The following is a 16,029-nucleotide window of genomic DNA, read 5'->3' on the forward strand; positions in this document are numbered from 1 at the left end:
CCTCAGACACAGGGTTATAACCCACAAAATGAGCTCATCTCTAAAGGCAGCAAATCAAACCACCTAGAAGGAGTCAAACCTAAGTCTGCAGCCCAGGGAGTTTGGTAAAACAAACAGACCCCCCCCCCCCCCCCCATCTACAGTTTAGGTGGAGACTGAGCTCTGAAACTGCATAACCTATTTTTGGTGTAGCCTCTGCAAAGAATGGTACACAAAACCTTTTCCTAACAAACTCTTAATAAAGAAGCTTAATAGTGCAGCAGTCACCCCTGACCTCAAGAACCATCTCTTACTCTCCTCTTTCACTACACAAACTCCAGAACTAGAACCCAGTGTTGGAAATAAGACAAGTCTTCTGAAGTCAGCTAAGCAGGAGGTACAATGGCAGGGGCTCTCCTCTCTTGGATCCGAAGAGTAATTAGAAACCAGTACAATCTGGAAGAGTACATGTTATCTCCCCCATTCCTGTTCAAACATTTAAGCAAGCAGTTTCCCTTCCCCATCGCTCACCCAGAAATGAAGCAAAGCAGATTTTTGTAGAATAAAATTTATTTTTGTTTTTGCAAATGGCAGAAACGGATTAGGCGATGCTGCCAGCATTGGACGCAATCCTGGGCCACAAGTCTGCACATTCCTTTGCCACAGGGCCTGTGATCGCAGAGCCTGGGGAAACAGAGTGAAAGTTACACAGGTGCCAGTGATGTACATTGCTACATGCCAAGTTACATCTACAGAGCCCACTAACAGAAGCATCTGTGATTTAAAACAAAAAAATAGGCTGACAATGTATGTGCATCTAATCTAGTTCAGTAAATTTCCTTCTAGGATTATGAAGTAGAGAGCTGCATGGGAACGGGGTTAGTGGGGAAACATGTGGGACCAGGGGCATGGACCCAGGTCCTACAGGATTCCCATGGAAGTACAGGCAAGCCTTCCCTCCTCTCCCACCCCCAAGCCTCTGGGTACCCTCCCTGAACGTACCTCAATGCACCCTGGTGGTCTAGTGGCCTCTTCAGGGCAGGAAAGATCCCCACTCTTTCTTGCCCGCTGCCACAACTTCAAGCAGCCTCACAAGATTTCTGTGGAAGTGTTGTGAGGCCACTGCTTGACATCTTGGCAGTCATTTTAATGAAGCGGCGGCGGCAAGTGGATCAGCGGCAGCGGGCGGGAAATTTTTGTGCCCTAAAGAGGCGTTTGGGGAGGGTACCCTGACTCAGAGGAGAGGTGGATGGATGGAGCCATGGGTAGGAAGGGGCTGTAAAAAGGGTGGATGGAGTGTGGGTGCAGGGAGGAAAAAGGGGAAAATAGAACATAATGGGAGAGCATATGGGATAGAAAGGGATGGACAGGAGAGGAGGACATACTGTTCATGGATGTTTCCTTTTTTTTTTTTAATGTACATATTTTTACATTTTGTATTTAGCAGAGTACGGGAGAAAATGCATGTTACTTTTACCAGTATTTTCCACTGCTTATAGAATCTGGCCTTCTTGGAGGGGTGGGGGAAGGTTTCAAGGTGACTGTGTGGCAGGGTGCGGGTGGAGGAAATACTCACAGCGGGGACGAGTTAAGATTTCTGTCCCTGTGCATCTCTCTTATGAAGGAGACATACACGCTGTTTGACACCTGAATAAAACCTCTATTACATTCTACCCTAAAAAGGACCTGGAGTGGTTTACCCCACCCCTCACCTATCCACACCCATCCTGTTAGAATATCAATGATATGCTTTGATGTCCCCATGCATACCTCCGACCCACCCCCATCCTCCCACCCTGTCAGACTGTCATAGTAATGCTTGAAGGTTTTCACTTACAGTGGGGGAAATAAGTATTTGATCCCTTGCTGATTTTGTAAGTTTGCCCACTGACAAAGACATGAGCAGCCCATAATTGAAGGGTAGGTTATTGGTAACAGTGAGAGATAGCACATCACAAATTAAATCCGGAAAATCACATTGTGGAAAGTATATGAATTTATTTGCATTCTGCAGAGGGAAATAAGTATTTGATCCCCCACCAACCAGTAAGAGATCTGGCCCCTACAGACCAGGTAGATGCTCCAAATCAACTCGTTACCTGCATGACAGACAGCTGTCGGCAATGGTCACCTGTATGAAAGACACCTGTCCACAGACTCAGTGAATCAGTCAGACTCTAACCTCTACAAAATGGCCAAGAGCAAGGAGCTGTCTAAGGATGTCAGGGACAAGATCATACACCTGCACAAGGCTGGAATGGGCTACAAAACCATCAGTAAGACGCTGGGCGAGAAGGAGACAACTGTTGGTGCCATAGTAAGAAAATGGAAGAAGTACAAAATGACTGTCAATCGACAAAGATCTGGGGCTCCACGCAAAATCTCACCTCGTGGGGTATCCTTGATCATGAGGAAGGTTAGAAATCAGCCTACAACTACAAGGGGGGAACTTGTCAATGATCTCAAGGCAGCTGGGACCACTGTCACCACGAAAACCATTGGTAACACATTACGACATAACGGATTGCAATCCTGCAGTGCCCGCAAGGTCCCCCTGCTCCGGAAGGCACATGTGACGGCCCGTCTGAAGTTTGCCAGTGAACACCTGGATGATGCCGAGAGTGATTGGGAGAAGGTGCTGTGGTCAGATGAGACAAAAATTGAGCTCTTTGGCATGAACTCAACTCGCCGTGTTTGGAGGAAGAGAAATGCTGCCTATGACCCAAAGAACACCGTCCCCACTGTCAAGCATGGAGGTGGAAATGTTATGTTTTGGGGGTGTTTCTCTGCTAAGGGCACAGGACTACTTCACCGCATCAATGGGAGAATGGATGGGGCCATGTACCGTACAATTCTGAGTGACAACCTCCTTCCCTCCGCCAGGGCCTTAAAAATGGGTCGTGGCTGGGTCTTCCAGCACGACAATGACCCAAAACATACAGCCAAGGCAACAAAGGAGTGGCTCAGGAAGAAGCACATTAGGGTCATGGAGTGGCCTAGCCAGTCACCAGACCTTAATCCCATTGAAAACTTATGGAGGGAGCTGAAGCTGCGAGTTGCCAAGCGACAGCCCAGAACTCTTAATGATTTAGAGATGATCTGCAAAGAGGAGTGGACCAAAATTCCTCCTGACATGTGTGCAAACCTCATCATCAACTACAGAAGACGTCTGACCGCTGTGCTTGCCAACAAGGGTTTTGCCACCAAGTATTAGGTCTTGTTTGCCAGAGGGATTAAATACTTATTTCCCTCTGCAGAATGCAAATAAATTCATATACTTTCCACAATGTGATTTTCCGGATTTAATTTGTGATGTGCTATCTCTCACTGTTACCAATAACCTACCCTTCAATTATGGGCTGCTCATGTCTTTGTCAGTGGGCAAACTTACAAAATCAGCAAGGGATCAAATACTTATTTCCCCCACTGTATATACACTGTCAGCTAGCACATTTGCTTATTTCCGAACTGACGAAGAAGGGCAACCTTCGAAAGCTAATCAAGAAATGTATTAAGTTATGTCCAATAAAAAAGGTATCATCTTATTTTCTTTTCCATGTTTTATTTTGTTTGATTTCTATTGATAACATCATAAAAGAGAAAGCCTGTGTGTGTGTTGGGGGGGGGAAGCCACAATTCTGCAGGTTCAGCCTTGAAGGGGGGCCTTGAACCCTCCACTTTGGGCCCGGCCCAGCCCAGCCCAACTGCAGTACCCTGAATGGCTAGTGGGGATACTCAAGCACCGACGGCCAAATAGTTCCAAAGCTAGAACCTCTCCTGGTATAAGGAAGTTGGCAGAATGCATTCTAGCAGTCGATGCCAGCACGCCACACGTGCTCAGTTTGCGTGAATGAACCGAGCATGTGCAAGGATTGCTGGCTTCAGTGGTTAGAAAGCATGCAGCCAACTTCCTTATACCAGGGGAGGTTTTGGCCATGGAACTATTTTGGCTGGTGGGGCTTGGGCATCCCCCGCCAGCAAAGGTAACAATTTCAATTGAGGAGGGGGGGGGGGAATTGAGTCATGGAGCAAAAAGGAACAGGTGGCCCCAGAGCCCCCTCCCATGGGCTGCTGGCTACTTCCCTGCATTTCCTAAGAGTGGCTGCTCTGTGCATGCTACAGATGGCTCTCAGAGCTGGTACAGCTTCCCCCACCCACAAAAAAAAAAAAAAAAGCCAGGAGCCTGCACTCTCCTGCTTGGGGGAGGGGGCAGTCTGCTGGTGCCAAGAGCCTGGAATTAGCAATCTGCCACTCTCTTCAGTGCAAAAGGCGGGAGGAGGGAGACAGCGGAACACCTGCAGCCCTCAGGAAGAGCAGCCATCCACCCTCCAGGTTCTCGCTCATGGGCTCTGGGGTTCTCTCCTCTCCTTTGCCACCCCAGCTTCCTTACCAGGGTGCAGGACAGGACAGCAGCAGCACAATAACTACTGCAGCTCTCCTGGCCCCGAACAGCTGAAGCAGAATCCTTTCCTCCCATCACAGGGACTTACCAGCTCCCTACAGCCTTTCCTTTCAGACTGGATGTGTCACACTTTTTTTGTGTTCTGGTTAAAAGCAGTCCCTGCATTTGCCTACAGCATTCTCTGCCCTGATATCGTGTTGTGTGAAGCTCACTTAAATTTAACAGGTCTGGACCTGTCAAGACAGACAGCTCCAGACTTCCCGTTAACTTTTCCACGGTAAAGTTAGGGACTGCTTTTGTGTATCAGGTCAGAAAACGGCTGTACATCACCTTGCACGCACATTTGTATAGTAATTAGCTCATTATAATAGCCTTGCATTCCGTTTTCGTTAGCTGTTACTTTGATAAGAAAAGAGCTCTGAGAACCCTTTTGTGCATGTCTTGTTTTACTCCTTGCTCACTAAACCATCTAGAACCGGTATAAAAACCAAGTTGCTGGCTCGTTGGTTTTGTGTATCTGGGCCTGACTGCCTATATGATCCTTGAATCTTGGTGGTTATGGAGGTAGACATTTGTTTTTTTGAGAGGGGGGGGGGGGGGGGAAGAATACTAGTAATATGTTCCCACTAGACACAAACATTTTCTATATTCAGGATTTTTTTTAACCAGAAATCACATTTGTTAACAAATAGAAACAAAAAAAGAAAAGAAGATTGTATTTGGCAGTATGCAGTTCTTGAAAATGGATCCCATACCTTTCATTTCACCTTTGTTATTCACAATGACCCCTGCATTGTCCTCAAAGTATAAGAACACTCCATCTTTTCTCCGATATGACTTCCGCTGTCGTATTACCACTGCTGGATGTACTGTTCATAAGAGGAGGAAAAAAAAAAGGCACCCAGTCAGTATCTCTCCTCACAAGCGATTGCAAATAAACATTTTCAGGCCCCGGTTCTGAAAAGCCACTCCAGCATTTCCTCTGACCTTCCAGCAGAGCAGTTACTGCTACACAATAGTTATAAATGGACTGTACACATTTTCTATTAAAATGTTTAACACCAACTTTAAAAATATATAGACACACTAATGACCTTGTGGTTTCAGCTTCAGGAACACAATAGGCAGGCCAGAACACATGCAACAGGTCAGCCCAATCAATACACTGAAGCAGTATACCAATGCCTCGTCAAACCCCGGTAGAAATACAGGCTGCAACACGGCATAGCTGCTTAAACGGGCTATGCATTTAACAGTTTTCACATGAAAATTTCTCTACTTGGCTTTATATCTCATCTTTCAATATGAATTACAATACAACCTCAAAGAAATCCTGAGTGGTGTAGAATGGGTAAAAGTGAATCAATGTTTCACCGTTTCAATTAGTACACAAACAAGACCACAGGACACTTATTCACTTGGCAAATAGCTAAGGTTTGAACAAGATCCTGTAGGAAAAGTCCATAGTCTGTTGAGATGGACATGGGGGAAGCCACTGCTTGGTCCGGAGTTGGTAGCATGGAATGTTGTTACTAACTGGGTTTCTGCTAACTACTTGTGACTTGGTCATTGTTGGAAGCAGGATACTGGGTAGATGGACCATTGGTCTGACCCAGTATAATATTCTTATTTTCTTATGGAAGAAAAAACAGCTATGGCTAAATCAAAAGACTGGATGGTGCAGAAAAAATGGGGGAAGCACCAGAAATTAATAGGGACAAGCACGACTGGAGCTCAGGCCTATGTGCAGCCTACTGATAAAGGTAAAGATAAAGGAAACTTAAAAAGAGAATTATAAAACAAGGCAAAAAAAAATAAAGGAGCAGAGACAGGAAGGCACAAAACAAGCACAGAGAAAAAAAAAAAAAAAAAAAGACTCTAGAACTGAGCTGCTAGGAGCGTCTAAAATGGCATCCTCTGCTCACCGGAAAAAAAAAAAAAAAAAAAAAAAAAGAGAACTGGAGGTCCTGTGCTCTCACGGCGGGTGGGAAGGTACTTATGCAGGCGCATTGGGTGCACTGTGCGTGTTCTTAAAAGCTATACAAACCTTTTTTCAAGTTCTGAACCAGGTGACGCAGGACATGTCACCTACATGTGAGAATTATTGGCTTGCTTGTCCTCGAAGAATACAAATATACTGATGTGTTTCTTAAGCTCCATATTGGGCTAACACGTTATTCTCAACCCGAGGGGAATATTGTTAAAAGGGTAAGAGGGAAGGGAGCACAGTAATTGGCGAGAAATATGTTCTGAGTCACTGGATGGTAGAAGAAGCCCCCCCCCCCCCTTTCAGAGAAAGAGGAATACTTTTCACTAGCTCAGTGTGGGAAAGGGAGAGGACTTCAATGACTCCTAGACAGAAAACATGCTTCCTAATGGTATGGAGGACTCTGAAGATTCTGCCTCCATGAGCAAGTTTGATTCTTAATACCTTGGTGTTATAAGAGGAGAAGGAAGTGGAATGTGTTAGCCTAGGAGATTATTAGATAATCCCTTGCTGAGAATAACATTTTTTTTTTTTGGGGGGGGGGGGGGGGGGGGGGGGGGGGGGTGGTAGTTCAAACATCCAGGGAGTCATAAGAAACCAGGTCCACTACAGATTAGAAGCCCTAAGAGGATAGGGGAGGAAGGAGGCATTCAAATATATGAAATGTGTACGCATAGTTGCATAATTGGACCTACATTGTTACGAGAATGGGTTTAATTAAAAAAAAAATTGAAATACCTCTACCAACAACATTTGACAAACTGAAAATCACAAATAGGGATATATGATCAATGATTGTCTTTTTTGAAGGTAGTTGAACAAAATGGCAGTAAAAGAGAAGCATATGGAACCAAAGATAATTATTACTAGCAGTTAAAAATAGAAACAATATAGCAAGCATCGAATATAAGAAAGTTTTTAAAAGCATCCAACACTAATGGTTTCTTGAAATATAAGCAAACATTTTTCATCAAGTGAAAAAAGTTCAGTAACATTTCCATGTCAGCATATACCGTTTCACTAAAATTCAGATACATGCCGACTGTGGGTGTGGCATGCTATGCTACACTACATCTCCCTGACCCTTTTTTCCTTCATCTTCCATCTCATCCCACTATTCTTCTTCCCCAATACAGCCCTCCAATCTCTCTGGCCCTTTCCTACCCATACTATAGTCCAGCAACCCATTTCCCTTTCTCCCCAGTCTGCCATTTCACCTTTTACTTCCCTGGTTCCCCTGTACTGCTGCAGTGGACAGATCTGCAACTGGGCCCAGAGCTCATCTACAGTAGCAGACGCAGCTGAAGACCTTCACTATGCCTGCACAGGAGACATGCCATGTCACCATCCACTCTATCAAATGTTGGCATCAAAGTTAGTGGGGACACAGCATATCTCCAAGGACTGGTGATATCAGGAACAGCCAGAAAGCAGCAACAGCAGCCTATGCGCCACAGAAGAACAGCTATGAACCAGAAACAAAAAAAGATCCTTTATGCCACTGATTTTAGCACACACATGCTAAAACATGCAATCAGACTAAGAAAATGTGGTACAAGAATACAGATCAGCAAATCAGAGATTTTAGATAACCTTCAACATACTACGTCAGATAGTGAGGTCTATTTCTATCATAGTATGTGCAAAAAATTATTCAATTTAGAGACATTACCCCAAGATGAAGACCCCCCCCCTACTTTAAAACAAGCGATATTCTGGCCATCTGAGCACAGAGTTCTGCTAGGACTGTAACGCCACAGATTGAGATTAACAGCACTCACAGCTGCAACCTCACCCAAAGCGGCGGGATTCCTATACCCTTCCACGACAGCTTACTGGGCCACTGTACACAGACCAAGCAAGTGCTTTTTAGAAGGGATGCATTTCATGTAACTGGACACAGCACCAATGCTAGTACAGTCACTACAGTCTGGACTACTCCCACTCACCTTTTTTCCGGAGCTCAGGCTTGCCTTTCTTCACTGTGGCCATAACCATGTCACCCACACCAGCAGCTGGAAGTCTGTTCAAGCGTCCTTTGATGCCCTTCACAGAGATAATATACAAGTTCTTGGCACCTGAGAAAGATCCAGTTCAAACCTAACCATTATTTATTTAATTTTAATTAACACATATTGCTAGTTTTCCACTTTATCTTGCAATCGTTCTAACAATTTAAAGGCTATACTACAGACCGCTGTACAATTATCATCCCCTCAAACTACTGCAGATAACCTAAGTGAAATTTTAAAAATACTTAGAAACATGATTACATAACTATGCTTTCAACTGTGATGAAACAATCAGAACTTATGGGCCTGTTCCTTAGTTTACCCTGGATTTGGACCTAAATGCTAATGTGGAAAAATTGGGGGACAATGTGCTATTTATTTTTATTTGTAAAATATGTGAGAATATGCAGACCACTTTCCAGTTTGTAAAAGGTATTTGAAAAACTTAACGTGACTCGAGCTATCTTAGAGGCGTGTTGCGCACACTTAGGCCAAAGTATTTATATATAATAATATGTAAACCACTTTGGCTGTACCACACAAAGGCAGTATATATCAAACTAGCCGTTGAGTCCGTAAAAACAGGCTAGTAAAGGGGGGGGGGGGGGGGGTTGAAAGGCCCCCCCCCCCCCGGATAGGTCGCCGCCCCTCCACCAGGGCCGGGTACCTGGCTTCACTATTCAAACCGCCGGAACGCAGCACACAGTTCATCTGAGCTGCCGTCGGCCTTCCTTCTTCTCTGCGTGTGTTCCGCCCTCGTGTGACGTAATGTCGGCGAGGGCGGGACACAGGCAGGCAAGGAAGGCCAATGGCAGCTCAGATGAGCTGTGTGCTGCGTTCCGGCGGTTTGAATAGTGAAGCCAGGTACCCGGGCCGGGTGGAGGGTGGGTGGCGGCGACGACTCCGGGTAGGTGGGGGGAGCGATGGCGGCAACCCTGGGGGGGGGGGGGGGAACGGTGGCGACGGTGGTTCCCTCACTCACAGGTGCACAGGTTCCCTCTCTGTCACACCCCCATCATCACGTATTGACGCGGGGGCAGGACAGACAGGGTCTCTACTGCGCATTTGCGAGTGAGTACGCCTCTTCCCATTTATGTTTGATATGTGATCCTTTTTCACTAACTCAGCCCAGAGATCCTAATATAGTGTCTCTGACCAGCAGGTTTATGATAGCATTTTCAACCCCTTTAAAACAAAGGCTCTACAACGTAATTAGTACTAATCAGGCCTCCCACGCCGTATTCTGGGGAATTTGCCATGCCTTCTCTTCAACAAGCACTTGAGAATCAGTACTGGGCCTAAGAACTGATCGTGTTGATGTACGGCAACCTCACACGGTTTCCCAAGGGGAGGGGGCAACCTTAAGAGTTGCAAGCATACCCCGACAAATAGACTAGGCCCTCCAGTGAGTTTTGCTTAAACTAGTACTGCCACGCCGAAAAGGGCAAAAGTAAGCCTGTCTGATTGCCAGAGATAAAGGGGAACGCGGCTGAAGCTCATCGGAATGATGCAGAAAAGTAGCAGAGAACGCAGTGGGAGGCTTAAAACAGACTAAGGAAGGGACAAGTGTGGCATATAAAACCTCAATATGTACTAAGCATCACTTAATAGGATTCCCCTCCCCTACTTACCCGTATTATCTGCGCAATTAATAACCGCCCCCACGGGGAGACCCAGGGAGATGCGGAACTTCGCGCCCGATGAACCACCACGTCCTGGAATAGAGGAGAACGACAGGGAAAGTCAGAACAGGGCACAACACCGCAGGATCCTGTCCAACATGGCGGCATGCCGTCGGCAAGGCCAAGCTATCCCCCTCCCCGCAATCTTCTCACATTCCGCTCGCAGCCTCAGCCTTGCCACTAGTAGCCGTGAGACGCTCTCGCCCCGCGTGAGCTCCAGCACAGATACCAGGACGGAGGATGGCAACGGATTCCAGCCCGCAACCGCAACCCAGTACCTCTCTTAGACATTTCTGTTCCCGGAAAGAGAAAGAAGAAAGCAAAGGATGCCGGGATACAAAGATCCGCTGGTTGGCGGCTTGTTGCTAAGATGCCATTCTTCCTGTCAGGTGACTCAATCAGAGAAGAAAACCTAAACAGGCGGGGCGGGCCGAAGGCAGGATATTGCGTCACATGTGTCACGTGGTATGGTTCCTCCACCACGTCGTACTCGTGTAGTTGTGGTGGTTAAATTTGTGTAGTAGTGGTAGTAGTGTGTTTTGTTTTTACGCTGCCAAGAAGTTTCTCGGATTTTAGTGGATGTTAACTTTAAATCTGTCCAAGTTTATATACTGTAGTGAGCAATATGATCCAAAAATCCATGCGTGTGCTAACAGTGCAACCAGATTGTTTTTTGGTGCTTACTGCTGTCTCTATAAATGTTACCTGTCCACTGATATTCTTTGGTGTGATTAACTGATTATTTCTTGTAATTTGTATTTCCTACCCCTTTTATTAAAATTTAATAAAAAATTAAAAAAAATATGAAAAATATGATGGCAGATAAGGGCCGTATGACCCATCTAGTCTGCCCATCCTCTGTAACCACTAACTCCTTTTCCTAATATATCCCACATGTCTGTCCTACGCCTTCTTGAACTCTGACACAATCTTCGTCTCCATGACCTCTACCAGGAGGCCATTCCATGCATCCACCACCTTTTCTGTGAAAGAGTGTCTCCTCAGATTTGTTTCCTCTTCATCTTATGCCTTCTCGTGCCAGAGGTTTCCATCATTTGAAAAAGGCTGACCTCCTGTACATTAACACCACTCAGGTATTTAAATGTCTCTATCATATCCCCTCTCTCCCGTACTTTATACCCAAATACTGCATTCATCAGACAGTGTGACCTCTGAGGTAGGCACTCGTGCCGAAACACAGGTTCATGTGAGGTCCATTACTCCATTTGCTTGATTGTGCTAGTCTCTGGTGGATTTGATACAGCAGTTGGAGACACCATTTTGACTCATTGTACATTTTATGTCCACTAGTGGATATTGCCATATTTATTGGATTTGATTAAATTGAAAGGTATTAATCTGCAAACAAACCTTTTCCAGAGACAGGAACTAGGGAACATGAATTGAGGTTGAAGGGGGGGGGGGGGGGCAGACTCAGGAGTAATGGTGATTACATAGAATGCCCTCCCATGAGAGGTGGTGGAGATGAAAACGGTACCGGAATTCAAATATGCATGGGATAAACACAAAGGAAGCCTGTTTAGAAGGATTGGATCCATGGAATTTTAGTGGAGATTGGGTGGCAGCACTGGTAACTGGGAAGCAAAACCAGTGCTGGTCAGACTTCTATGGTCTGTGCCCTGATCATGAATGAATAGATATGGATGGGCTGCAGTGTAAATTTTAAGTGGCTTCGACGTTAATTTCAGAAATTTTAGTGCAAGAACAGTACTTGGCAGACTTCTATGGTCTGTGCCCTGAAAATAGCAAGGACAAATCAAACTCAGGTATATATATATATAGTATCGCATACCATGTATAATGTGTTTATATTGTTGGGCAGAATGGATGGACCGTATAGGTCTTTATCTGCTGTTATTTACCATGTTACTATGTTACTATGACATGTTACCTCAAGTGCCTCTTTTCTCCTTTATTGGAAACTTGTGGTCCATCCCTATTCAGCTGGACTTTGCTCTTCATGTAGGGTGGTTTGTCTCCTTTTTTTGGTTTATTCAAGAAAGAGGTAAAATTTTAAGACCTCCATTGTTTCTTTGAATCTTGCTGGGATTCACCAAACCTCTCAACAGGCAAACAGTAAATTGTAGAACAGGGGGAAATGATCCTCATGGACCTTTGAAATTTCAGACAAATGCTTTTTAAACATCTCATGAAGAGATACAAGAGACAACTTTGGAAAATTTAGGTCATAGTTATGCTTTCTTGTAAAATTCTCTAATGCCTCAATCAGTGGCGTACCAAGAGGGGGGCGGTTCGCCCCGGGTGCACGCTGCTGGGGGGTGCCGCGGCGTGCGCCTGCTCTGAGTTCGCTGACTTTGCGTGTTCGCTGCAGCTCCCCCTGCCCTTGAACAGGTTACTTCCTGTTCCGGGTCAGAGGGAGCTCCAGCGAACGCGCGAAGTCAGGGAACTCTGAGCAGGCGCGCGCTGCGGCACCCCCCCAGCGGCGTGCACCCGGGGGGGGTCCGCGCTGCATTGGGGGGGGTGCTGCAACCAGGGGGGGTCCGCGCTGCATCAGGGGAGGGTGCTGCACCCGGGGGGCGGGGCGCCGCCCCGGGTGTCCGCCCCCCTAGGAACACCACTGGCCTCAATTTTATTCCTTAAATTAATAATATCCTTAGTCACAACATAATGTAGTTCCCGAAAAGACTGAAATCTGCCACCAAAGTTCTCCATTGAAACTTGCAGTCTGTTTAATGTTGAGCTGATGCTTCTATACTTTAGCAGATACATCTGAGGCACTAGAGCTAGGCCTAGATTTGATGTTGCCTGACAGTCTTCAAGGTAAGCGATTTTGGGTGATCCAGAGAAATTTTGTAAGAAAATGCAGTATTCCATGGCGTCCCACAGATCAGTCCAGAGACTTGTGGATTGTGACCCTGTACCAGCAGGTGGAGATAGAGAGAACCTTCGAGGTTTGCTATATGTGGACCTGTGCAGCCAGCTTCAGTATTCTCTCTATCTAGCAGGTGGAGGGACATCTCTGTGCAGCTCTGGTTTGATCTGGCTACTGGTGTTCTTTGGGCCTAGTTTAGCACAGACAGGGGTTGAGTGGCTGTTTGCAGCTTGTGGTGTACACCTGGTGGTGCCAGGTCCATCCCGGTCTCCCCCTACCTTTCCTCCATCGCCCAGAGCTGTAGGCCTGATCGGGTGTTTCCTTTCTCTTCTGACTAAAAAAAAAAGGTAAGAGACTTTGTTTTTGTTTAGTCATACGGAGGAACCAGACGTTCTGCCGAGTCAGTTTTGGGACAGGCGTTTGTGGAGCATGTCAGTGCCTTCTGAGGCGGCTAAGCGCTGCTCCCGGTGTGGGGGCTGGAGAGCATGCTTGAAGCTGTCCTTTGAAGTAGCGGTCCTTTCCCTGCAGGCCTCAGTTTGTGGCTCCTATGCGGCTCGGGCATGCTTATCGTGGGTACAGAAAGCCTCCTCTCCTGAAGATCTCATGGCTGTTTTGCCGGCCTTGGAGTCCGGTTTAGCCTTCTTTGTGGATCTTCTTTATGATCTTTTGAGGGCTTCGGTGAAGGAGGTTTCTCTAGCGGTCACCACGCATCGCTGGCTGTGGTTGCAGCATTGGGCTGCAGACGTGGCCTCTAAGTCACGTTTAGCAAGGCTTCCTTTTAGGGGAAAGCTTTTGTTTGGGACAGACTTAGAACAGATTATGAAGGACCTCGGTGACTCTAAGGGCCAGCACCTCCCGGAGGACAGGTCCAAGTTTGTACGATCGGTGGGACCTAGACCTAAGTTTAGGGATACACGGCGTTACCGTCCAGGTCGCGGGGACTCTTTTCAGAGAGCAAGGTCTTCTCAGAGGCCTCAGCCCTTTCGAGGTGAAAGGCGGGCCTTCCTTTCCAGTAACAGAAACCAGCCTGCAGTCAGGTCCGCCCAATGATGGGGCCCTGGTCCATATCCAGCCGGTTCCTATTCCTGGTGGAGTGGACCAGGGTAACATCTGACAAATGGGTCTTGGAGGTTATCAGAGATGGCTACAAGTTAGAATTGGCTCGTCCGATAGACTCTTTTCTGGAATCTCCTTGCAAATGTCCCGCCAAGGTGTGGGCCGTTCGACACACCCTCCTCAACTTACAACGGCTGGGTGCCGTCCAGCCCGTACCCCCAGCAGAAAGAGGGTGGTGTTGATACTCCATTTATTTTGTGGTGCCAAAAAAGGGCAGTTCTTGGCGACCCGTCTTAGATCTGAATTGTGTCAGCAGGTCCTTACGGGTTCGGCTTTTCTGCATGGAAATCCTCCAATCGGTGATCGCAGTGGTACAGCCAGGGGAGTTTTTGACCTCTCTCGATCTCAAAGAGGCCTATTTACACATTCCAATCTGGCCTCCCCACAGTTGCTTTCTTCGCTTTGCAGTGCTCGGTCTTCATTTTCAATTCAAAGCGATGCCCTTCGGCCTAGCCACAGCGCCTCGGACCTTTTCCAAGGTCCTGGTAGTAGTGGCAGCCTATCTCAGGAAGGAAGGGATTCAGGTCCATCCCTAGCTAGATGACTGGCTTGTGCGGGCATCTTCTTTCGAGGAGAGTTGGCTGGCAACCGACAAAGTGGTCGGGTTGCTTCAGTCGCTTGGTTGGGTGATCAGCTTCCCGAAGTGCAGCCTAACGCCTTCCCAAACGCTGGAATACATGGGGGTGTGCTTCGCTACCCGAAAGGGATAGTTTCTCTTCCTTCAGCTCGAGCACAGCGGTTACAGGCTCAGTTTTGAGCGCTGTTTCAAACTCCGAACCCGCAGGCTTGGGACTATGTACAAGTTCTAGGTTCCATGGCCTCCACCTTTGACGTGGTAAAGTGGGCCAGAGCTCACATGAGTGGAGGAGTAGCCTAGTGGTTAGGGTGGTGGACTTTGGTCCTGGGGAACTGAGGAACTGAGTTCGATTCCCACTTCTGGAACAGGCAGCTCCTTGTGACTCTGGGCAAGTCACTTAACCCTCCATTGCCCCAGGTACAAATAAGTACCTATATACAATATGTTAGCCGCATTGAGCCTGCCATGAGTGGGAAAGCGCGGGGTACAAATGTAACAAAAATAAAATAAATGTGTCCCCTCCAGTGGCACCTTCTGAGCTGTTGGTATCCGCTCTCGGAGGATTAAGAGGTTCGGGTGCCATGTTTGGCCCGTCTTCACACAATCATGCACTGGTGGTTAATTCAAAAGAATCTAGTGTCGGGCATTCCTCTGGCAACCCCGGACTAGAAGATAGTGACCACGGATGCGTCACTGTCTAGCTGGGGGGCTCATTGCCTGCAACAGACAGCCCAGGGCATTTGGACTTTGATGGAGGCATCATGGAGTTATGGGCGAGTCGTCTGGCCCTTTGGGAGTTTCTGTCTCTTCTCCGCGGTTGCCCAGTTCGAGTTCTTTCGAAAAATGCAACGGCGGTCGCCTATGTAAACTGTCAGGGGGCAACATACCCTTTGGGTACTTAAGCTGGATGTTATCTGCAAAGAAATTGAATTTCAGATTAAACTCTTCAAATTACCTTAGTAAACAATGTCAAATATAAATGTAAGAAAAATGGGGGCAAAACTGATCCCTGTGGGATTCCACAGACACTGGAGAAAAAGAATTCTCCCACCAAATACATTATTCGTACTCAGACCAATAGGAACTAAACCATATCAAACCCCTCACCCTTGTTCGCCACATGCCCCTTCCTCTTATTCTCCAGTCTTTCCCTACTCTGTCCTCTCCCTCTTTCCATCCAGCAGCTCCCCTCTTTCTCTCTCCATCCTTCCAGTGTCTCCCCTCTTTCTTTTGCATCCAGCGTCTCCTTTTTCTCCCTACCCTTCCATCCAGTGTCTTCCCTCTTTCTCTCCTTATCCTTCCACTCATCTACCCTCTCTCCTGATCCTTCCATCTAGTGTCTTTATCTCCCCTCTCCTTCTATCCAGTGTCTATCTCTCTACCCTTTTCTGTTCAGTCTCCTCCCTCTCTCCACATCCTT

General features: G+C 46.9%; 1 protein-coding gene across 1 annotated transcript; it reads right to left on the reverse strand.

The window, feature by feature from the left end:
* Positions 1-557: 557 nt before the first annotated feature.
* RPL23 (ribosomal protein L23) lies at positions 558-10,444 on the reverse strand. Its single transcript, XM_030221351.1, has 5 exons — positions 10,341-10,444; positions 10,012-10,095; positions 8,318-8,446; positions 5,137-5,250; positions 558-663 (listed from the first exon to the last, which is right to left on the reverse strand). Exons 1-5 carry the CDS (start codon positions 10,351-10,353, stop codon positions 581-583), a joined length of 423 nt encoding a protein of 140 aa, XP_030077211.1. The 5' UTR covers positions 10,354-10,444; the 3' UTR covers positions 558-580.
* Between the last annotated feature and the right edge of the window lie 5,585 nt (positions 10,445-16,029).

Source organism: Microcaecilia unicolor, chromosome 12 (assembly GCF_901765095.1).
Source record: "Microcaecilia unicolor chromosome 12, aMicUni1.1, whole genome shotgun sequence".
NCBI lineage: Eukaryota > Metazoa > Chordata > Amphibia > Gymnophiona > Siphonopidae > Microcaecilia > Microcaecilia unicolor.